Source organism: Triplophysa rosa, unplaced genomic scaffold, assembly GCF_024868665.1.
Source record: "Triplophysa rosa unplaced genomic scaffold, Trosa_1v2 scaffold336_ERROPOS208794+, whole genome shotgun sequence".
NCBI lineage: Eukaryota > Metazoa > Chordata > Actinopteri > Cypriniformes > Nemacheilidae > Triplophysa > Triplophysa rosa.
The window spans coordinates 3,881-29,044 of NW_026634340.1; the positions used below are offsets into that span (position 1 = coordinate 3,881).

A 25,164-nucleotide genomic window follows, 5' to 3' on the forward strand; every position below is an offset into this window, starting at 1 on the left:
TTGAACGACATTGTGGCCGCTTGTAGTATGTGTTTTATATTACGATAAATAAACTGTTACATTACTTGCTCAAACTGTGAAACTGTCTGAATAGCGTCATGTAAACGCAATTATCCTCGCCATTAAACTTAAATTAAACCCCGAAACATCATTGCAAATTATATCTAATATACATTTTCATAATAACGGTAAAATTCGCGTGCCCTTCATGTCGAAAAACGATGCCAAAGGGGTACCCTGCGCGTTCAAAAGTGACGCCGAAGGGCGCTGACCGAGCGTAAATACAGTATGTGACGATAACGTGTTTTACCGCAATGACGGATATAAACGCGCACTCGGATTTGTTAGCGCTAACGCTAATTGCAAACTGTCTGCAATCGATAGTTTCGTTTCAAACCTGTCTAGTTAAGATGTGAAGCATATTCAGAACAATGTAAGAAAGACACTCATAAGAGCAGTTTTGTTGTCAGGCTGTATTTACTTTATATGTTGGTCTGTTGTTTGGTGTGAGATTAATTTGGGCAGCGTAGGAGCTTGTAAACGCGTCTCATACGCGTGTGAGTTGGCAACTCTCTGCTTTAATCCCAGTACTTCTGTGATCATTGGACACAGAAATAATGATAGTGTGTGGTTGAAAAGACTGTTTGTGACGTTGTTACATACCTTATGATAATAATGCTATCTCTGCTTCTGCGGCAGCACCAGCAAATATAAAGCGTTATGATTTTAGTCCAAGGTAAATTAGACACGAGAATCGTTGATTTTCATTAATGAGATCGCGTGGGTGTTTGAATTGAGATCGCGATCTTTTAACGATTAATCGTGCAGCTCTAAAGCCTATAGAAACATTATTTCTAATAAGTAGAAAAAAACTGATGGTCGGTTTCAGTAGTGGGCATCCCCCACTATATGCACACCATATATGGATTTATTTCATAGCGTTTTGGTGAAATACACATTTTTCAACCTTAAAGGGCCTATAGCAACATTATTTCTAATAAGTAGAAAAAACTGATGGTCAGTTTCAGTAGTGGGCATCCCCCACTATATGCACAGCATATATGGGTTTATTTTACTGTAGAATTTTGGAGAAATACACTTTTTTCAACTTTGAAAGCCTATAGAAACATTATTTCTAATAAGTAGAAAAAACTGGTGGTCGGTTTCAATAGTGGGCATCCCCCACTATATGCCACACCATATATGGATTTATTTCATAGCGTTTTGGTGAAATACACATTTTTCAACTTAAAGGAGCCTATAGCAACATTATTTCTAATAAGTAGAAAAAACTGATGGTCAGTTTTCAGTAGTGGGCATCCCCACTATATGCACAGCATATATGGGTTTATTTTACTGTAGAATTTTGGAGAAATACCACTTTTTCACTTTGAAAGCCTATAGAAACATTATTTCTAATAAGTAGAAAAAACTGATGGTCGGTTTCAATAGTGGGCATCCCCCACTATATGCACACCATATATGGATTTATTTTACTGTAGCGTTTTGGAGAAAACACAATTTTCAACTTTGAAAGCCTATAGAAAACATTATTTCTAATAAGTAGAAAAAACTGATGGTGGTTTCAGTAGTGGGCATCCCAACTATATGCACACCATAATGGATTTATTTTATGTAGCATTTTGGAGAAATAACATTTTTTCAACTTTGAAAGCCTATAGAAACATTATTTCTAATAAGTAGAAAAAACTGTGGTCGGTTTCATAGTGGGCATCCTCCACTAATGCACACCATATATGAGGTTATTTTACTGTAGCATTTTGGAGAAATACACATTTTTCAACTTTAAAGCCTATAGAAACATTATTCTAATAAGTAGAAAAAACTGAAGGTCGTTTTCAGTAGTGGGCATCCCTCATAATGCACACCATATATGGGTTTATTTTACTGTAGCTTTTGGAGAAATACACATTTCTCCACTTCAAATGCCTATAGAAACATTATTTCTAATAAGTAGAAAAAACTGATGGTCGGTTTCTGTAGTGGGCATCCCCAACTATATGCACACCATATATGGATTTATTTTACTGTACCATTTTGGAGAAATACACATTTTTCCACTTCAAATGCCTATAGAAACATTATTTCTAATAAGTAGAAAAAACTGATGGTCGGTTCCAGTAGTGGGCATCCCCAACTATATGCACACCATATAAGGATTTATTTCACTGTACCATTTTGGAGAAATACACATTTTTCCACTTCAAATGCCGATAGAAACATTATTTCTAATAATTAGAAAAAACTGATGGTCGGTTTCTGTAGGGGCCATCCCACACTATATGCACACCATATATGGATTTATTTTAGTGTAGCATTTTGGAGAAATACACATTTTTCAACTTTGAAAGCCTATAGAAACATTATTTCTAATAATAAGAAAAAACTGATGGTGGGTTTCTGTAGGGGACATCGCACACTATATGCACACCATATATGGATTCATTTTACTGTAGAGTCTTGGAGAAATACACATTTTTCAACTTCAAATGCCTATAGAAACATTGTTTCTAATAAGTAGAAAAAACTGATGGTCCGTTTTAGTAGTGGGCATCTCCAACTATATGCACACCATACAAGGATTTATTTCACTGTAGCATTTTGGAGAAATACAAATATTTTCATTTCAAGTTTGCACGCCAGATCTGAAAAGTCCCTAGTTTGGTCCTCCAGCGAACGGTCTCCCTGCTCCAAACAGAGGAGATGGACGGCTGGGGGAACCATCCGGGAAGAGGAAAAAGGTATGTAAAAAAACGCCACTATAAACATACTTTTACGGTCGGTTATTCTGTCACATGTAGCCTATATATTATGGGCATGACAATGGAGTATAATCCAAAAGGGTATTGTTTAATGAATCCAAAGCAAAACAACACAGGAACACAAGCACAGGAAACCATAGACAATAACGACAAAGAACGTCTTGGTTACTTATTGCTTCAATTGTTTACCTCATTTGTAAGTTGCTTTTGATAAAAGTGTCTGCTAAATGTAAATATGTAACCTCCATTCCCTGATGGAGGGAACCACATCCATTGAAGGAATTATCCGGTGGTAATATATGTAGGGTATGGTGGGATCAAAGTTTATCATCTGTGATCGTAAAACATAGTAACCTCTCAGCAGGACTATGACCAGGCACCAACAAGTCCGGCCAAATGTCCTATTCTCAACACCTTCATCACTGACCAGGACAGATTCGGATACTCTCCCCTAGACTTCAAAGGAGGTTCTTGGGGGAGGACAGGACTGTTCACCAAAGTGAGAAAAGCCATGTGGCCCCAGGGACTGAGAGCCTCAAATTCTTCCAAAAGAATGTCTCTTTCCTTAGCCACAAAAGACTGGTTTAAAGTGTATACACAGGAATCTCCTCATTGCATGCTTGTCTCTATGTTATTCTCCTTCACCTATAACCTCAAAGGCATATGTGCTTAGTGGTATTCTGTGTATACTTACATTCTTGTCCAAACTACAGGTCAATGTAATTGTAACCCCTTCATGTTTCATATCTACGTGTTTCCCTTTTCATGTCTTAGAATATGGTGTATAGCACAGTAATGTATTTTATAACATACTCATTTTATTCTATTCTAAGTCTCTATCTCATCACATTGGATCGCCCACCTTGGAGGGGCGTGACGCCCTCGGTGTTAAAACATCTGAACACGCAGGAAAGCTTGCTCTTTGTGTATGTTTTGTGAACGCTTGTGTGCGTTCGCGGTCGTGCGCATTCGCTCGTTCGTCATCTTTCAACCACTTGAGACCTGTCTCTCCTCAGAGATAGCTTCTTCCGGCAGTTTGTGTCAGATAAATCCAACGGACTCACGGCTTGCTCTGAACACATCAGGACCCTTTGGTACGCGCGCCAGCACGTGTCCCGAGAAACAGGGAAGCCAATGCAAGTATCTGAACTATTGCTAACCAGTTGCGTATAAGCTTTGCCCGCATTCTCCACCAATATTAGTAGTAGTCTCCCATGCTGGCCCCGGGCCATCACTTACACGATCGGGCCAGTTCTGTATCGTCATGGAAAATTATAATTTGAATGTTTTTAAGACTTGCCTATTTAAATATTCCCAAGAAGATGCAAAAGAGGACTGGATTCTGTTCTCACGTGCTGTTTGAGATACACGTGTGGCCGGAATTCCGCATCAGACAACAAGCAAAATACTGCATTGAGTTCTCTTTCACGTCTTCTTACTCTTAATCAGACATATTGACACAAAATTATGTCAAAATGCCAATATTACCAAGTATCCTTGTAAAAAGTAATCAATTATGTCTTACGGGAACGAAACGCATGTGGAAACAAAACGCGTGTGTTACATTATATTAGATCCGTGAATTTCTTAAAGGGGCAGCAGCATGATAAAGGTCTCAGTTTTGTTCATAAAAAAACGAAGAATGAAGACAAAAAACACCCACTGCTCTTTACAGATTAAATTATAACTTTAGTAAGGTTAAATAAATTTTATATATATTACATTATTTAATTTCTATACCTGATAACTACTATTATTAGACCAACCTAAAACTGAAATGCATTGATTATTCCTTATTACATTTATCTGTGCTATTGCACATACTTTGATTACTTGATCTTATTTTATTACTTACTGATTAGTTGGCTTCAACAATATTAGAAATTTTGAGTTCTAGGCTAATAGTTTTTATGGTATCATACCCTTATTTATTAAGATTGCATAGGTTAAAAAAACATAAAAAATAACTAGATATTATTTAATACTTTTCTGTGGTGGGGCCAGTGACAATTTTGGCAGGGCTAGTAAAAATTGGAATTACTTGCCCAACCGGGCCAGTAGAAAAAATCCTTAGCATTCAGCCCTGTTTACATATGTCTGCTAGCGAGTCTCCTTTTGCCAACGCCCAAGAGGAGGCAATACCTCTGGTAGAGTGTGCCCTGACCAGAAGAGAACATAGCAGGTCCTGCGCTTGGTATGCCAAATTAATGGCATCTACAATCCAATGCGAGAGCCTCTGTTGGAGACAGCCTTCCCCTTCTGCTGTCCCCCAAAGCAGACAAAAAGCTGTCCCAAGCGCCTAAAGCTCCCAGTACGGTCCATGTAAATACAGAATGCACGACAGAGACAAATTACCATGAGGGTTGGGTCCTCCCTGACAGGAAGGACTCGCAAGGTTACCACCTGATTCCTAAAAGAAGTGGTGGGAACTTTGGGCACATAACCGGGACAGGGTCTCAAGACAATGTGTGAGAACTCCGGCCCAAATTCTAGACACTCACAGCTGACAGAGAGTGCCTGAAGGTCCCCGACCCTCTTCAGAGATGTCAGTGCCACCAGAAGGGCCATTTTCTGGGCGAGAACAGCCAGATCAGCTGATTCCAGTATCTCGAATGGGACACTTCGTACATATTCAGGTCTCACGGGGGTATAAGAGCAGGCCTACGAGGTTCAATCTCCTGACTGCTGTGAGGAACCTAACAATTAGGCCGTGCTGGTGGTAGACCCACTAGATCTTCTGCGTCGCGTCCAGAGACCACACATGGAGATTCCACAGATCCGGTCTGGGGTGCTGGATTATGCTCTGAGTAAGAAGGTGCTGGCTCAGGGGAATCTGCCAAGCAGGGGCTGACGCTAAGCGCATCAGGTCCGAGAACCACACCTGGTTGGGCCAATAGGGAGCAACCAGGAGAATCTGTTCTGCTTCCTCCTGGAGTACCAGTGCAAGGAGGCTCACTGGGGGAAACGCATACTTGCGGAGATGACAGGGACAGTTGTGCGCCAAAGCATCCGCTTTGCGCCAAAGCATCCGCCAAACTCACGCTTCTCTGCTATGTGGAACAGCAAAGTGTTAGGTTAGGTTACTGAGCGTTAGGTTAGGTTACTGAGCGATCATGTTTATTGAGGCGATTTGTATTTTTATGTGGATCATTTGATTTTGAGTAATTTCAAACTTTAAAACTGCATTTAAGCAGACAGCGCTAATTTCTTGAATTTCAGTTTGGTGATTAAGACATCAGCATGTGCTTGCCCTGAATGAGAGGAAGGAACCTCTTCAGAACAAGCCAAGCAGCCAAGCAGCCAGCCCGGAGCGAGGTCAGTGGTGGTGCGCAGTGCCTGCATAACTGCTGGGTCATGCTTTTCCCTCGTCCAGCTGCTTCAATGCCTTGGCCTGCAGGATGGCCATGGCATGAAGTGCGGAGGCAGCTTGACCCGCAGCAGTGTAAGCTTTCAACATCAGAGATGAAGAAAATGTACAAGCTTTGGAAGGGAGCCTTGGTTGGTCGCCTGTCTGCAGGCACAAATGTATTGCGACGGCACACTCAACCTGGGGTACATCGACGTAGTCTTCAGCTGCTCCGGTGTCGAGGGAAGTCAGAGCGACTAAGCTCATTTGCCGCGAACGCGCTGAAAAGTGGGCGTTCCCGGTATTCGCAAGCTCTTCATGCACTTCTGGGAAAAAAGATATCGGGGCGGAATGCGGTTACTACCACGCTCCGTATCCAGGTACCAAGAGTCCAGCCGTGAGCGCTGCGGAGAAGGCAGTGTGGTGCACTGCAACCCGAGGCTCGAGGCGGCCCGGGCAAGCATGGCTGACATCTCTGCGTCAGACTCGTCTTTGGCTCGACCGACCAAAGCCAGGAGCTCCAGGGAGTCATTAGCGTCTGATGCCAGGAAGTCACCATCCGATGCTGTGACGGAAATCTCATTCTCTGCACGCTGATGCGTGGATCCGATATGGGGCGGTCTACTGCCGCCCTTCGGAGACAGGTTAGGTGAGCGTAACAGAGCCTGGACGGTCCGCGGCATTGCTGTGACGGGTTAACGTCCATGGGAACCCCCATATCACCATCGCCGCTTCAGAGGCCTTGGCAGCTGCCGCGGAATGGGAAACAGACGATATTGTGGCTGTGTCAAAAAAGAACACAGCTAATACCTTGATAGACACGTGCTCGCAGTGCGGACACGCCGTATCCACGAACCCTACTTCAGCAAGCTGGTGACACAGACATGTGATGCAGGTATCGTGCCTGTCAGGCTCGAGGACGAGGTGGTCAAATCCAAGATTACAGCGGAGAGACATGCCTGGCGACAGTGCACGCTATAAGAAATTTCAGCTCTTTTAGAAATTTGCTCTAATAGACACATTCGGCTCGCTACCGAAACGCCCAGGAGAAGTCGCACACACCAGGATGAATCCGCTGCTCTGCGTCATAGAATCCAGTATTACTCAGAGATAATTCACTCAGCATTAGCTTCGCAGGTTCCGAAGAACAAAAGGTGAACGAATGGGCACGCCATCTTCCTTTTATACACGTATGTACAGGGCGGAGACTGGCATGCCATACCATTCGCCAAGTTCATTGGCCTTTTAAAAGTACAACCAGAGATGATAGGTTCTCAAGTTCAAACCCATTCTGTCGGTTCAACACAACATCGAGAGACCAACAGAAAGGGAACTACAAAATTAGAAGTATTTCATGATGCATGGAAGGAGAGTGTACAAACATATAGACAGGCTCTGAAATCTGCCAGGACTGCATATTTTAGCAAACAGAGAAAAATCATAATAATAACTATTTTATTCAACACAGTTGCAAAGCTTACAGTAAGTATGTCCTCAACAGATTTAGATGTTAAATTACAACATAGTAGCATTGATTTCATGAACTTTTTCTAGTAAATTGAGATCATTAGAGAAATTATAAATGTGCAGTCGACCAATGAAGCATTTATTGATGCAGCTAGTAACATAACCTTACGTGAACAGATTCAGTTTTTCATTGAAATTGGACAGGAAGAGCTCACAACTGGTAAAAGTCATCATGTCACATCACGTCATTGTGTATATTAGACCCTATTCCAACTAATTAACTAAAATAAGTTTTTCCTGTTGTGGCAGAACTTCTCCTCAATATTATAAACTCTCTACATGCATTAATATATGTCCCAGAAGCTTTTAGTCACCTGGCTTCTTATAAAAAAGCCACAACTCGATCTGGGAGAATTAGCATTAGGATATGTCCCAGAAGCTTTTAGTCACCTGGCTTCTTATAAAAAGCCACAACTCGATCCGGTAGAATTAGCTAACTTTAAACCAATTTCAGATATCCCTTTTTATTCGAAATACTCGAAAAAGTAGCCTTCAAGTTAAATATGTACACTTCTGCAGGGAATAGCTTATTTTAAACATTTCAGTCAGGACTTAGGCCCAACCACAGCACAGAGACAGCAGTGCTTAAAGTAACTGATCAGATGCTACGAGAAGATCATCAGAGCTCCTTCTCTCTTCTAGTCCTACTGGACCTTATTGCAGCTTTTGACACTGTAGATCACACCATTCTAATAGATGGATTAGAACATTATATTGGTATTGGTGGTCATGCTTTAGCCTGGTTTAAGTCTTATTGATCCAACTGTTACCACTTCGATTATCTAAATTATGAAATGTCAATTAAATCTTATGTTAAATTATAAGTGCAACAGGGACTAGTTTTATGCCCCATCATTTTTCACTGTTCATTCTTCCTTAGGGTGACATTATCAGAAAACATAAAGGCAATTTCCGTTGTTATGTTGATGATACCTAGCGTTATACTTTCTCAGAACCATGTGATACCGACCAGATTTCAAAGCTTAGTGACTGTATTAATTACAACAAAAACAACAACTTTTTATGCTAAATTCTAACAAGACAGAGGTTTTAATTATTAATAAAACAAGTTATATTTCCTTAGAGCAGAGATGCCCAAACTAGGTTGGCCCCAGGTTACCTTTGATTTGGCCCATCTTGTCATTCACGAAAAGAGAAGATAGGGACAAAATGTAATTGACTAACATCTTTTTGGGGGGTTAAAATGTAAATGTAAATTTAATACAGATAATTAGATCTGACACTTATTAAGAGTATATTTTATTTAATATATTTTAAAGTGCAGTACAGTGTGCTTTGTGACACACAATGAACAGGTAATAATGGACAGATTTATAACCCACAATATAATACAGTTATCAGTAGTAACATTTATTTTCAGCCCACGGCCCTCAATTAAATTTGATTTTTGGCCCTTCATAGGAAAAAGTTTGGGCTTCTCTTCATTACAGATGTGGATGTTCAGTTGTGTCATTCTCCACAGTTTAGAACCTGGGTGTGTTGCTAGATAGCAATCTCAAATGTGTGTCATTCAGCATTATTACATCTTAGAAACAACTCGAAACTGTTGCCAATGCTTGGCTCTCCTGTTTTTGCCAAGTGGTTGATGTCCTTAGGGCAACATCATGTTAAACCTGGGACAACATTTAAATCAACCAATCAGATTTCAGAAATAAGTTTACAGTTTATTTTAAATGTAATCTTCCAACCAGGATTAGGTGCTTCTAGACCATTGTTTTTCACTTATCATTTCCCTCTGATTTTAGGGGTAAGTTATGGTTAGGGTTTGGTGTGGGTTTAGGTTTTATTTATAAAAATGTTGTCCTTAGGTCAACAAAATATGTTGCCCTGATCAACCACATCAACCACTTAGCAAAATCAGGTCGAGCACCAATGATTTCTGTATCAAATGTGTAGAAACGTATTCATGCATTTATGACCTCACATATAGATTATTGTAATGCATTGTTGGGTGGATCTCCTGCAGCGCTTCTGAATAAACTCCAGCTCTTTCAAAATGCAGCAGCCAGAGTGCTTACTAGAGCAAAGAAATTTGACCATATAAGCCCAATTCTACTATCTCTCCAAAGGCTGCATAATAGTTCACCCAAAAAACTAATTCTGTCATCAGTTACTCACCCTTGAGTTGTTCCTAATCTGTGTAAATTTCTTTGTTCTGATGAACACAGAGAAAGACATTTGGAAGCATTATAACTTATAAAGCATTAAATGGCTTAGCCCCTCAGTCAGTGGCGGAGCCAGACAATTTTCATAGGGGTGGCCAGACTGAGACCATAGCTCACACAGGGGTAGCACAGAAACTGATATCATCTTTTTTCCCCTATGTGGCAAGTCACTGTGGATCTAGTAGTGTTTCTTAGTCACTCACTCATTTACTTAAACAAGCAGTGATTGTCATGTAGAATTACATCATGAAGATCCACATAAGCTTTTTAATGTATTACTAAAGATAAAAAAAAAAGATCTGAAACAGTGTGGCATTGCAGAAGGTGGTGTCTTTTTAATTGGTGATAAAGCTCACACCATAATGACAATTTACACAACATAAGAATATACCAGAATGCACTTTTATCAAACAAACATTACAATATCACAGATAAACCAAAATATAGTAACCTTAACATTATGGGCAAGCATTTCAAAAATATTCCTTTGCAATACTTTGCATATTATCATTTGGCTGCCAACAAAACATTTTAATTCCCTTTCAAGGATATGACACAGACAGACCACCACCATTAAGTTAAATCAGCACTGAAAGTTGACTTTACTTTTAATGGCCTTCTACAACGCTCTTTTAAATGACAATGACACAGTGAAAATGTTTATAGCTGCGACTTTCATACTGCTAAGTTAACAGCCTAAATTAACTTAGCAAACTGTACCATGTCTGTTTCAACTTCAGCACGCCAGCCATAATATACATGCATTAGGACAAGAAACATTTCAAACATAGTGAATAAACTTAATTCTTATTGTTAACTTACCTGTGACCTCTTCTCTCGCGGCGGGAAACAGACAGTCCTCCAACTGCACGCGCAAAGTCCGTTGGAGCACACGCGAACTACAACAACACTACTTCTCCTTCTGTAATTGTGTTGGTGGTTGAAATTCAAGTTGAGTGTATTACCGCCACCTTCAGTTTGGGTGGAGAAGTACTTGTTTGAGGTGCGCTGTTGAAATGTGTCCATATGGGAACAACTGTGTACAGAAATGGTTCCGCAAAAAAGTTGCCGGCAAAGCGGTAGGGGGGCTGGGGGCTGGACAAAGATTAATTTATGGTGGCCTTGGCAACCATTGGCCACCCCCTGGCTACGCCCCTGCCCTCAGTATATTTGTAAACTTTTGTCAGACTACAATCCTTCACGCACACTGCAGTCGTAAAACCTCTGATCTGTCAATAGTTCCCAGTCTTTCAAAGGGGGTTAGTCTTGTTTGTACTTGGCTCTTAAACTCTGGAACAGCCTCCTCAGCCATATTCGGGATTCAGACACACTCAATCATTTTAAAACTAGACTAAGGACTCATCTTTTTATTTAAGCATTCACCCAATCCATAGTATAAACAAGTATATGCCGCAACATAGTTCACTTGTCAGAACTGGACCTCCATCACACACCTCCATCATACTGTATTAACTCATTTCACTTTCTTTGAGCGACCTCTACGCTAATATCAGTTTGTTTGTATTTCATGTCTCGTCCTCAGGTTCTGGAGGACACCAGAGGCTGTCAGTCCCAACTCCAGTTCTGGCCCGATGCTCATCCCAGTTCAGCCAGAACTTTTGCTTCTGACACATGATGATGACTACAGCCACGACCTTTTGTCCACCATAGCCAGAATAATATGGGATAGACCTAACATAATTTATTCTCTCTGTAGTTTCAGCAGTGTTACATTAATAATCCAGAGGAGAACTGGCCCTCCTGGTTGAGTCTAGTCTCTCCCAAGGTTTCTTCTCCACACTTATGCATATATACACTAATAGTGGAGTTTTGGTTCCTTGCCACTGGTTTACTCACTGGGAAATTGGGTATTATTGAAAACTGTTTTGGTATATTGTAATTTTAAGATTCCAGTACTAATAATATTTAAAATAATATACTTCAATTAAATAATATACTTCGATTGAACAATTTACAGTTTCTAGCAATCCAACATAGTAGGATATATTGTATTCATAGTAGGATATAATAGTTTTTATTTCAGATAAGTTTTATGTGCAATGTACATTGCAAAGAGATAAACTTGCAATAATACCACATATTTCAATATCATATACTGTATTTTATTTATTAATGTATTAACTATTCTTTTTTAATCATAATGTATGTAAAGGTGCTTTGCAACATTTAAATTTGTGAAAAGCACTATATAAATCAAATGAATTTATTTGAGCTTCACAAATAATTAAGTGGCAATAAGAAAGCATAGTAGAAACATATTAAATGCACATTTACACAATAAGGGTAATAATTAAGATGCTTGTCAACTGGAGATTGTTGTGTAAATGGGTAACATTACATTGTGAGTTTTAGAACTGTTGGAGCTGTCTTGGAAGTGGTGTAATAACATAATGTTAGAGAACGTAAGTTAAGTAAATGTCATGGATGTTCGCTACTACTGTCTCGTCTGCTTTACTGTTTCATTATTCTGACTTATTTTGGAAAGTTAGTTAGGGATGTTTTTTTTCTGTCAGATGACCAATAACCCATTCAAATGCATTCAAAAGCTAAGGAATAAAGGCATGTTTTCGCCCTTCAAGTTATAGCGACAAAAGGGAGCTTCCAGTAAAAACTGGTCTACAGATATAAGTGTTCTAGTAAGAGAAAAAGGGACAAAACCACAAAGATATCAAGGCCAAATTGTATATCCTTCAAAACATTTTTATATATCCTCCAATGCAGTACAGGGTCACTAATACTGGTGTATAAATACTACTCTTATTTTATCTTTTTCTTCAGGCAGAAGAGGAAAGAGATGGCATGGAAAAAGTAAAACTTGACAACAAAAGAATTCTCTTTAACCTGCTGCCTGTACACGTGGCTCAACACTTCTTACTATCAAACCCAAGAAATATGGTGAGAACATACATTGTCTAAGATTTTTTTTGTGAAAAGAACTTTAAGATTTCCCTGAAAATAAGCAACAAATTATTATAAGAACATTCAATCAAATATAATATAGACCAAATTATTACAGATATAGCAAATTTGTTCCAAATGCTATCCTAAGCTCCTGTGTCCACCTGTTGGTGCAGCCTGTGTATTTTTACAGTTGTTTCCAATGTAAGTGCTGCAATTTAAAAAAACAACAACAGTTGCATTCCCTTGCGACGGAAATCGTCACTGCATCGCCATGGCGACGCTAGGGGAATGCCTCAGCATGACTGAAGCACGTATGTCAAAAAGTCTAATCACGAAGCGATAAGCATAGGCAGGTGAAGTATGGAACAGGAAGATATGATATATAGGGTATCCGGAACCGGTGTTTTCAGCTTTTGATGCCCTAGCAAAGCGCTCTCTGTGTAGTGTGTGTGTCTAAAGTAGTTGTGAAAAATAAAGAAATGCACAATCTGTGTTTAGTGTGTTTGGTGGTGCAGCATGCACGGGACACTCTTGAGAGGGTGTACTGTGCACACTGTCGGCGGTTCTCTGTCCGCACACTGCGCTCCCGGCTGGCGCTCTTTGACGAGGGCGGCCAGCCCCACGGTCCTCGCGGCTGTGGACCCGCACCCTCGTGATGTCGGATCGTAAATGGATGTCGGATGTTTTGAATATCCATGCGGGTTACACAAATGATCTCATCCCGGCTTCTTTCGTGTATGAGGAGCTAATGGAGGCTGTTACGGATGCGGTGGCTTATTCACTGGCCACCTGAGAAGCAGATGTAAGGAACGGGGAGGGAAGAACCCAATATCAGGCAGCCAAGTAGACAAAACAATTATTTATTTAATAAAACACAAAACAAAGACCCACGAGGGGGTAAAACAACAATGACAAAGGGATCATAATCACAGACTACACAGGAACGTAAACTAACTAAACTGGACTAAGACAACGCTTGACAAAAACCTACACTGACTAGACTTGACTTTGATTAAGTATCATAAGCAGGAACAAGACGCAATGTCATCAAGGACATGGAACGAAACACGAAACAAGCACAATGTAGCAGCACAGGACAGAAAACATGAGGGCATAAAATAGGAAACCAAATCAAGAGGCATGAAATAATTAACAATCAATAATGAAGAAACTAGAGGGCAGGGCCAAGAGACGAGACCAGAGATAGCGCATGCCAAGCCAAAACAAAGAATGCCATGTCTCTCTCACACAAAACACGTGGGTCTGTCATGATCCTGCCACAAGACTAAGAAAACATGATCAAAAGAGGCAGAATCATGACAGCAGAGTGCTCGTCCATAGAGGCAATTAGACGAACGCTTTTTACAGCATAACGTACTGCCTCCTCGTAGGAGCCTCCCATTAACCCTCCAATCTTCATGAAGAGATCGCAGCTATATTCCGCTCGTGTCTTCCCCCCACAGTCTTATATATACTCTAACATCTTGGATACAAGAGATCCCAGCATGGGGCAATGCCAGCAGGGGAGCAGACGCTGGCCAGTGATCTCTCGTCATCTGCTGCTTCCTCTTAAGGCTCCTACATTGCCAACTAAGCCATGTCGCGTCACTTCGGCATTAGAAGGCAAGGTCTCTTCAGCAATTTGGTTAATTCGGTCATCGAGAGGTTTCAGTAGGCTCGTAAGCAGGCGGCGGAATTCAAGAGCAATCTTCCCTGCCGAAACCAGTCATCTGGGGTTGCTGGGAAGCAGCCCCAGCTTTCTATGAGCTCCTCATATCGTGACAGGCAGAAGGAGAGAGTTGCTGCCCGGGCTTCACCTCAAAAATCATGGGGATTGGGATGATGTGCTCAGCCGAAACCTTCTAAACCTAGGACAGACCTGAGGGCTGTTATCAAGGCGAAGAAGGCTTCAGCGAAAAAGCAGTCTTGACCCGAGGATCAGGGCTGCTGAGGGCTGCCCCTGCCGAGGCGAATCGAATCGCACCTCAGTTTTTGGTTGCCGTCTGCCACATGGAGCGTGGCAGGGCACACTGGTCCACACAAGTTACACAAAGCACACCAAAGACCAGTCTCCAGCGACTGGTGCCTTTAGTACATTATCTAGCAGAATGGGAACGTCAGCCAAATGTGTAAAAATGGGTCCTGCATACAGTTAAGCAGGGTTATGAGATTCAGTTTCAATGTCGCACGCCTCGATTCAAGGGTGTTTTAGCCACGGTAGTGAGCTCCGAGCAGGTTCTGGTGATGAAACTAGAGGAGATGCTCTTTTGTGCAAGGGGTGTGTGAAATGTGTACCTCCTCATGAAATAGAAGCAGAGATTTTACAGCTGCTATTTTATCATATCCAAGAAGGATGGGGGTTACGTCCTATACTGGATCTGAGAGAATTAAACCGCTCAGTCATGCGGTTAAAATTCAAAATGTTAACACTAAAGCACATTGTCACACAAATAAGATCCGGGGGACTGATTCGTCACCATGTATCTAAAGGGCGCATATTTTCACATCTCTATATTTCTCCAACACAGGAAGTTCCTGAGGTTTGCTTTCGGGAGCATAGCGTACCAGTATCGGGTTCTTCTATCCTATCTGGCACATTAGGAGCCAGGACCAGGAAAGACTTAATTTAGTCTGTCTGGTTCGATTGCTGGACACCGATGTTCACAGAACTGCTCAGTGGAGGAGATCCAAGCAATTATTTGTGTGCTTTGGTTCGCTAAGAAGGGGGTTCCCAGCAACCAAGCAAACTCTAAGTAGGTGGATAGTGGATACTATCTCACTTGCGTATGAGGTTTTGGGTAGTCCCTCACCTTTAGCCGTGAGGGCCCACTCCATTAAGGGTATGGATAAGGCCTTAAGGTTAGGCGCTTCTCTCCAAGAGGTCTGCGACACACACAGTTCACACAGACAGGCATTTGGAAGCATGGTGACATGGGCATTTTGTTCCCTTAGTGTTGCCATGGTGACCCAGTGACAATTTCCTTTGAAAGGGAGCATCTCAGGTTACATCTGTAACCCTGGTTCCCTGAGAAGAGAACGAGATGCTGCGTTCCCTTGCCATACTCCCTGTATCCCTGTAAACAACTTGCTTCATGCCCCTTTAAATCTTCCTAGACCATATGTCAACCGCCTATGACGTATTGCTTTGCAATTGGATGTTATGACATAAGTGCTTCAGACTCAGTCACGCTAAGGCATTCCCCTAGAGTTGCCATGACGATGCAGCATCTCATTCCCTTCTCAGGGAACCATGGTTACAGACGCAACCTGAGATGATTTTTTTTCCATGCTTAGTGTCTTTGTACATGTAACAGAGGCATTATGCGAATTTGTCCGGACACTGAGAGTTGAAAAATGTTCAGCATGGGGAAGAACCCTCAGCTCATCAATGTCACTTTTACTTAACTGTCCAATCACAGTGCAGGAGGGGCGGAACAATGCCATATTGTACATATTGTACTTTTACAACTGCAGTCTGTGAGAACAAGTAAAAAACTATGCTGGAGTTAACGGAAGAGACGAAAACCACAGAGGAGATGAAGACCAGCAGGGAGCACTAGGGCAGAGCCGGTGGTGAAGCAGCAGGGCAGAGCAGGCTGGACGGACCGCCAGGGATTTAGTCAGTGGTGCACTCTTTTGTGGATGAATGGCACTCCAGCTGGTGGCTGTGACATAGCGACCCCCCTTAAGGAGCAGCTTCCAGATGCTCCTAATACAGACAAGACCAGGTAGGTGGTGGAGCAGAGGTGGAATGAGCGGGTGGAGGGCCAGGTCCATGCGGTGGCGGAAACTTGGACTACCAAGGAGGATACAAAGACCACTAGAGAGAAGATAAAGACAACCACGGAGCAGATGGCAGAGGAGCAAAAGAGCAACAGGGAAGAGCCGGTGGCAAAGCAGGCGGCCAGGGCAGAGCAGGCTGGACGGGCAGCCGGGGAGGAGTCGGTGGTGTCAGGAGCCACAGTGGAGCTATAAACCAGGGGGGCTGGCGTCTAGGGCGGAGCTTGGGAGTGATCATCTTGCCTGGGTCAATGAGTTCAGAAGGGCTCCGAGACAGACATGTTGGCTGAGTCAGAGAACATAGGGCACTCAGGTTTAGCCATCTTAGCCATGACAGGGAGCACAGGGGAGTCATGGGCTGTAACGAACTCTGGAACAGTCAAACCGTGTGCAGCCCAAATGCACATCATGGCCATAGCCACCGCAGGCAGAGATGATTCCAGAAGCATGACCACTGGACATGGGACAGGCTATGGGAAGGCAGCCATCTCCCGAAGACCACGGAAATACCAGCTTCTCACATCAATGTCAGCGGCGGGTCCATCACACTGGACAGACACAGGGCTGATCCATAACATATGCAAAGTCCCATTATTTTATGGTTCAGAAGGGTGATCATGAGTGCCATATGCCATATGCTGGAGACATTTTGCCACATTACAATAATGCTCATACTTTGTTTACATTATTTCCATATCACAGGATCTCTATTACCAGTCCTATGCTCAAGTAGGGGTTCTTTTTGCATCCATTCCAAATTTTAATGACTTTTACATTGAGCTGGATGGCAACAACATGGGCGTAGAGTGTTTAAGACTCCTGAATGAGATCATCGCTGACATTGATGAGGTCCGTTTAATGCTTTTCTCCATTTTAAAATATAACCCTCTGAATAAGGTGAGGTGTGACTGACATATCCAAACTCTTGCAGCTCATGGACAAAGAGTCCTACAAAGATATTGAGAAGATCAAAACCATCGGCAGCACGTACATGGCAGCAGTTGGATTGGTGCCCACCATTGGAACCAAGGTCACTGAATGACTTGACAATAATAATAATAATTAAAAACTACTATATAAAAATGCAAAAATATCAATACATTTGATTTTTCACTTCTTTATAGGCGAAGAATTCCACTGAAGCCCACTTAAGCACAATAGCAGACTTTGCCATCGAAATGTTTGATGTCGTTGATGAAATCAACTATCAGTCATATAATGATTTTGTATTGAGAGTGGGTAAGTTCTGGAAACATATACTGTAGTATATTATTGCAACTTGTGTGTGCAATCATTTCCTAGTCTGTGTTTTTTGTTTTGTGACAGTTTGAGTAGTTAATGCAATAACAGACAGTTTTAAAATGTTTACAAAACTGCTTCATGAAACTGTATTTCTTGAGTATATGTACAAACTCATTAAGGAAAGTTGTATTTTTGTAATATTTCAATTCCATTTACCAGGTATTAATGTAGGCCCAGTAGTAGCAGGGGTAATCGGAGCTCGAAGGCCACAGTATGACATTTGGGGGAACACAGTAAACGTTGCCAGCCGCATGGACAGCACTGGTGTCCCAGGAAAGATCCAGGTAATCAAAAGATGGCAGATAAGATTTTATGTCAGCAACAAACAAAGGTTTCCTTTATACATTCAATCAAAGCTTCAACAGTACCTGACGCTATGGGAACAACCATAGGTGTGACGATTAGTTGTGCCCTTACTTTATTAAAAGAAAGAATCTGCACAATAATGTCAAGCTCAATGCTATTGTAAGTAGAGACGGGGGAGATTAACTAATCTATAGCCTTCACTCTCCATGTATTGATGACCAAAAATCGCTTGGGGCATTGCTAATGTTGCTTCTCAGAAATTCCACATGAGATGTCACAAAAAGAGCTATAAATATATAAGTGATGCACAATATTTAATTTCTGCTGATATGCTGATTTCTTTCAAGTAATTTTAGCCGATACCGATATACTGTCTTTATAAGTCTTTTTTGTTTTTTCCTATCATGGCATTTCGAAAAATGGCCACTAGAGTGCTCTAAAGCCACTTATTACCCAAATTGTTAGTCAGTAATAAAAGAAGCAATCATCTGTTATATTTCACCTTATGTAAATATCTGCAAAACTTTTGTTAAATTTGAACAGGGAGTTTTACTGAATGACTGCAATAAAACAGCACATAATAATAATTAAAGAAAAAACCAAACAACTATTTATACCAAGTAGATACCAAGTGTATTTCATACAAACTTATTGAGAAATCACTCATTTTGATAGCCAATAGCTTTAGCTGTAGCTTAGCATCAGTGTAAACGACTCCTGTATGGGCGACAAGGAAAGCCTTCAGACAACTGCCACAAACAATGAGCTTTTGTCCTTTCATAAATACATGCAGACTGTGCGCTGACTGATTATGTGGATGGACACCACAGAAGTACAGTATCGTGCAAGTCTAAGGCTGACAAACTAACAACACCGCTGTGATATAACAAACTTATCACATGCTTGTGAAAAATGAATCATGTGCATAGATTATAAACATAAGACTGACTGATCAGATTCTATGCAGTTTGAAATCCAAGAACGCCTACATATAACTATCACGTCTTTTTAGTGGCAAAGGATATTGTTGTAATTTTTCATAATGGGTCAATGCCGATATTTAATTTATAAACCAATATCGGCAAATAATATCTGCATCCCGATAATATCGTGCATCTCTTATATATGTATCATAATATCACAGTGATATTATGAGAGCTGCGCTAAAACATGTACCAGTCTATGTCATGCAAAAAACGAAAAGTTGTCAGCCGGCTGTATTGCCGGGTGTTGTCCACAATGCTGATTTTAGCCATGTCTTAGTGAAGCAGAGGAGGTTGAAGGCTTTAATGTCCCTCTGTAACTTAACCCTGACCTGTGTCTTGTTTCTCCCAATTGTTTTCCTTATTTAAACCCCTGTGTTTCTTGTGTCGATTGTTTGGTCTTGTTTCAATTATTGTGGTGTTCTCTTCTTGTTTTTCTGTAGATACACCTTGTTTTGGATTAATAAACTTACTGCTGTATTTAGATCCTGCCTATTTTTATTCACTACACCTATATGTGACTAATGACCGAACTGCCATAATGGATCCTGCAGCCGTTTGGCCACCATGTGTTTGTCTCCACCTCCTTCACCAAGGCTATGTGCTTCTAGCTCTGGTTACCACGGCGCAATCTACTAGAAGTGTTACACCAAATTTAATAGATGTGCCACTGCGATTACTATAAATAGGGAGGGAATGCAACACTCAGTATGGCACAGTGCCTTAAGGGGAAGATGTCAGCATCTTCAGCCAATTAATTTAGCCCAACCAAGCATAAACTTACCAGCAATCATCAAGCCGGAGACTACCCAGCAGCAGCAAGCAGTAGAAAGGAAAATGGATGGAAGAAGACCTCAGATACTTTGGCCTCAATCCTGCAACAACGAATGGGCAACCATTGACTCGGATCTCGTCCAGCTTTTAGCAGGCCAAAAAGGAAATGTTGAAATAAAACTGGAGAAGATGGGGGGAGACAAAAATAAATCAATAGACTTGTCAGAGAAAGGAGGAGCCTGAGGAAACAGTGGAAGAAGGCCACAGAATAGGAAAGGAAGTGCCTAGAGGCACTACAAGGCGATATTAAAAGTCACATGGCCTCGTTGCGAAGAGCAGAGAGCTTGAGAAAGCAACATAAGAAGAAGGAGCGAACCAGGACTGCTTTCTGCAAAGATCCTTACAAGTTTGTCAGTAGCATCTTTAGCAAGGAGAAAACTGGGACCCTTACAGTACATATTGTACAAACAGATATTGAGGAACACCTACGGAAAATGTAGTCTCACAATCAGAGGCATGAGCCAATCTCAATTCCAGAGGACATGCCACCAATTCAGCTACCAGAACACCAGATTGACACAAGGCCCCCTAAATGGAGCGAAGTTGCGTGTGCAGTAAAACGGGCAAGATCAGCTTCAGCTCCTGGACCCAACGGTATCCCATACAGGCTCTACAAGAAAGCCCTGAGGTGTTGAGGTACCTTTGGAGATTAATGGCTGTGGCATGGAAAAAGCAGGTGATACCCAAGGTCTGGAGAAGGGCAGGAGGCATACTGATCCCCAAGGAGAAAAACTCCTCAACTATAGACCAGTTTCACCAAATTAGCCTATTGAATGTGGAAGGTAAGACTTTCTTCAGCGTTGTGGACAATAGACTCTCAGGATTTCTGAAGAGAAACAACTTCATTGACACTTCAGTGCAGAAGGCAGGCATAGGGGGTTTCTCTGGATGTTTGGAACATGTTAACATCATCTGGCACCAGTTGCAAATGGCAAAAAAAGGAGAAGACCTGCATGTGTTTTTTCTAGATCTTGCCAATGCCTTTGGATCAGTGCCACATGAGCTGCTGTGGACAGCCTTTGACTTCTTCCAGGTTCCAGAGCAGGTAACAAAGCTGATTAAGGCATATTTTCAGGATCTCCAATTTTGTATTACCACACAGGATAGTACCACCGTGTGGCAACAGCTGGAGGTTGGCATAATGGCAGGTTGCACAATTTCACCACTGGCTTTCACAATGGAAATGGAAATAATAATCCGGGCATCGTGTTGGGTGGTTGGAGGAGAGCGTTTGAAAAATGGGTTGCGCCTACCTCCAATCAGGGCATACATGGATGACATGACAACCATCACAACAACCAAAGCATGTACAAAGAAAAAGATAAGATCCAGGAGAAAATTAGTTGGGCACAAATGGAGGTCAAACCAAATCTTGCAGCATTTCTATTGTCAAGGGCAGGCTTACCAATGACAGGTTCTGTATAAAGGGTGAGCCCATACCAACGGTCACGGAAGATCCCATCAAAAACCTTGACCCAAAAACCGCAGACCTTAAAGATGTGTGTAACGAGCAAGGCGGTATGAGAGCCGCGAGGGAACAGCACGAGGCCGGAGGAGGAGATCGGAAGCATAAAAGGACGAGCGAAAAGAGTGTACGACGAGAGAGGACCAGGCCTGGACTTTACGTTAGGTTTTATTATGTTTGTGTGGCCGGCAGTCGACCGTGAGAGAACTGCCGGCATTGTACTTTCATTTTGTTGTTTGTTTATTTTATTAAAAGTTGTTTAAATGTTCGCCGGTTCCCGCCTCCTTCCTTGCTGTGAATAGTGTTACAAGGTGGAACAACTCAGGCAAGAGACAGCCAGTGGACTCAAGAAAATCAATAATACAGCTCTTCCTGGGAAGCTGAAACTCTGGTGCTTCCAATTTGGCTTGTTGCCACGCCTGATGTGGCCAATTTCAATGTATGAGCTCACGGTGTCTCACGCCAACAACCTGGAGAGACTGGCGTGTACACAAGTGAGAAAATGGCTTGGGCTACCAAGATGCCATAACAACATAGGGCTGTACGGGAATCAAGCCTTGTGGAGGAATATAAATGCACCAAAACAAGGTTACAGATGACGCTCAAAGAATCCTGTGATCACTGTGTAAGAGATGCTGCTCCAACAGTAGCGACAGGAAGGAAATGGAACCCAACAACAGCGGTTGGAGATGCAAAGGCAGCCCTCAGGCATAAGGACATTAGTGGTACAAGTGCTACATGGCAGAGGGGGACTTGGTTTGGCATCAACCACACCCAAAAGTGAAAAGTGACACCAAAGGAACAGCGTCAAGAGGAAGCAAGTAGATGTGCCAGAGCGGTCTCTCAAGCCCAGCAAGGCCGTTGGATGAGGTGGGAAGGCATTGAAAGGCACAAAATCACTTGGAGTGAGCTGTGGAGTATGGAAACAAACAGGCTAAGTTTTATCATAAGAGCTGCATATGATGTGCTGCCCTCACCAACAAATCTGCATGTTTGGTGTGGACAGGATCCAGCCTGCCACCTATGTGCAGCTCCAGCAAACCTCAAACATATTCTTGTGGGTTGTAAGAAGAGCTTGACACGGGAGATATACATGGCACCACAATCAAGTACTAAAGTGCTTGGCTGCAGCAGTAGAGACCAAGACAGTGGCAGCAAATGCCATCCCCCAAAACACCAAGGCTAAATCTCTAAAAAGGCAACCCTTTATTCAGGAGGGACAGAAACCGCGAGCCAAGCCCTTAACCCCAGATTCAGGTCTGCTGAGTATAGCCAGGGATTGAGATATGCAAGTTGATTTAAACCACAGACTTACTTTCCCCTTGGAAATCGCAGCAACCAACCTGCGGCCAGACATGGTTCTGTGGTCCAGCTCTAGTAGGACAGTCCTCATAGTTGAGTTGACTGTACCTTGGGAAGAGGCCATTAACGAAGCATTTGAAAGAAAGAATCTCCGGTATGCCAACTTGGCAGCGGAGGCTGAAGATCGGGGATGGACAGCGAAAGTGTTCCCAGTGGAAATGGGCTGCAGGGGCTTTGTTTCCAATTCCACTACAAGGCTGATTAAGAAAGTGGGGATCAGAGGACAGGCCCAACGGACGGTAGTCAAAGAACTTGCCACTGTCGCTGAGAGAAGCAGCCACTGGCTGTGGTTGAAACGGAAGGACGGAATATGGGCTGCCAAGTGACCACGTAATAAAATGGTATTGTGTTTTGTATTGTTATGCCATATGGGACCGGGGGCCCTGAGCTTGCATTAACGGAGCCAGTGGGGCTATAACAGCCTTAGCCAACGGGTTGGCGCGTATGGTTGGGTTGATTTTAGTAATGTGTTGTAATGGTATGCCATACGGGACTGGGGGCACTGAGCGCGCATTAACGGTTTGGGTAGTCATGGCCTAATGGTTAGAGAGTCGGACTCGTGACCAGAACGTTGCCGGTTCGAATCTCAGGGCCGGCAGGTAACGACTGTTGTGCCTTTAAGCTGCAGTGATAGCTGCCCACTGCTTCTGGTGTATATGTGTTCACTACTTGCAGTGCGAGAGTTCACTACTCACTGGACAGGTTAACTGCAGAGGTCACCATAGCTGACAAATAGGTCACTCTCAGAGGACAGGTCCAGTGGAGGATAATCAAGAACTGGCCAGTGGTGCAGAAAGAAGAAGCCAATGGGCGGATAGACACAGCATCGGCTGCCAGATGACCTTGTAACAATGCGACACACACCCAGGTCTAATCAACCAGCGTGGGCCTTCCTTGGCTGAGGGTGTCTTGTGATAAAGGGCCGAAACACCCAATGAGGCTGAGGTGCACAACTGACGATGTGTCGAATTGATGGGAACCAAACAAAGGGCATTATCAGCCACACCTCACCAAAAGGCATCTTTCACTCAGGATAATGTGATGAAATTGGCACACACAACTCATGAGATGTCTCTCTGATAATGGCAAGGAAAGGTAAGTATGCTAAGTATTTCTATAATCATTTAGTCCCCAAACACAGAGGATGCCCACCCGACGAACCAGTGAAACCTCAGACCTCCTTTCCTCTATTCATATTCTTGGCTGCTTCCCCCTGCATAAGGTGTGGAAAATGTCCTATTGGGAAATTCAACTGTGCTGAAATAGTGGGATTATAACACCTAGTCCTATTAAGTGAATACATTTCTTTACAGCATTCAGACAAGTATTAATACCTGGGGGTGTTTCCCATTTCATAAACTCCCTCGGTAGACGTTTCTCAGTTCCCATTCTGTCGGTCTCTCGGAATTGTGTCGTGACAGAATGGGGTTTGAACTTGAGAACCTATTATCTCTGATCGTAATGCCAGTCTCTGCCCTGTACATACAGGTATAAAAGTAAGATGGCGTGCCTATTCATTCAGCTTTTGTTCTTTGTAACCATGTGAGGCTGCTGTATGAAGAGCGATTTCATCTGTGAAAGAGAGAATTTTACTGCTGGACATATGGCGCCAAGAAACTCCGCTTTCTCTATGCGCCCATCTTGCAAGCTGGGCTGTTTGGTGACACTGTAGTTAAATACTTCTCCCAGCAGTTCTTGGCCGTAAGGAAGCAGATGGAGGCAATGACAATAGCTAGAGAAAGAGATAGGTAGAGAAAAAACATATCCTGCCCCACCGGAGCGTTGTCTGCTCTCCAGCAGCCCCACCCCTCTGCAGTGACTGCTCCGGCAAAGGCCCCCCCTTCAGGTGACCCCCCCGAGATGACAAGCCCTGGGGAGGAAGGTTTCTGCCTCCCATCAGCAGACCATGAAGAAGACCTCTAAGCGGCCCTGCTAGAGGTTGTGACGCGGCTCAGCATCATGGTGTTTCGCATAGGGACCCCATTCTGTCTCGACACAACGTTGAGAGACTGACAGAAAGGGAACGTCTCGGTTACATCTGTAACCTCTGTTCCCTGATAGAGGGAACGAGACATTGTATTCCTCATGCCACAAAGCTTTGCCATCTGCAGCAGTGATTGGAGTATGCTTCCCAGGCTCCCAGCTACCCCATCTTCCTTTTATACCCATATGTACAGGGCAAAGACTGCCATGAGGATGCCATTTGCCAAGTTCATTGGCCTTTTGAAATATACAATCAGAGATGATAGGTTCTCAAGATCAAACCCCATTCTGTCTTGACATAATGTCTCGTAACCTCCATCAGGGAGGTTTATAGTCGAAACCGAGACGTTTTATATATATATATATATATATATATATTATATTA

General features: G+C 42.6%; 1 protein-coding gene across 2 annotated transcripts in view; it reads left to right on the top strand.

Annotated features, from left to right (window-relative positions):
• Window positions 1-2,006: 2,006 nt before the first annotated feature.
• The window catches only part of LOC130550450 (adenylate cyclase type 1-like), a 26,422-nt gene continuing 3,264 nt past the window's right edge, over window positions 2,007-25,164 (top strand). Inside the window, exons 1-6 of one of the 2 annotated variants that reach the window (XM_057327926.1) lie at window positions 2,007-2,762; window positions 11,386-12,758; window positions 17,247-17,393; window positions 17,476-17,574; window positions 17,669-17,783; window positions 18,006-18,130. In XM_057327926.1, coding sequence (XP_057183909.1) covers window positions 12,663-12,758; window positions 17,247-17,393; window positions 17,476-17,574; window positions 17,669-17,783; window positions 18,006-18,130 — 582 coding nt within the window. In that variant the 5' untranslated portion in view covers window positions 2,007-2,762; window positions 11,386-12,662. Of the gene's footprint in view, window positions 2,763-10,537; window positions 12,759-17,246; window positions 17,394-17,475; window positions 17,575-17,668; window positions 17,784-18,005; window positions 18,131-25,164 lie in introns of those variants that run through there. The other variant, XM_057327927.1, reaches the window with a different exon arrangement.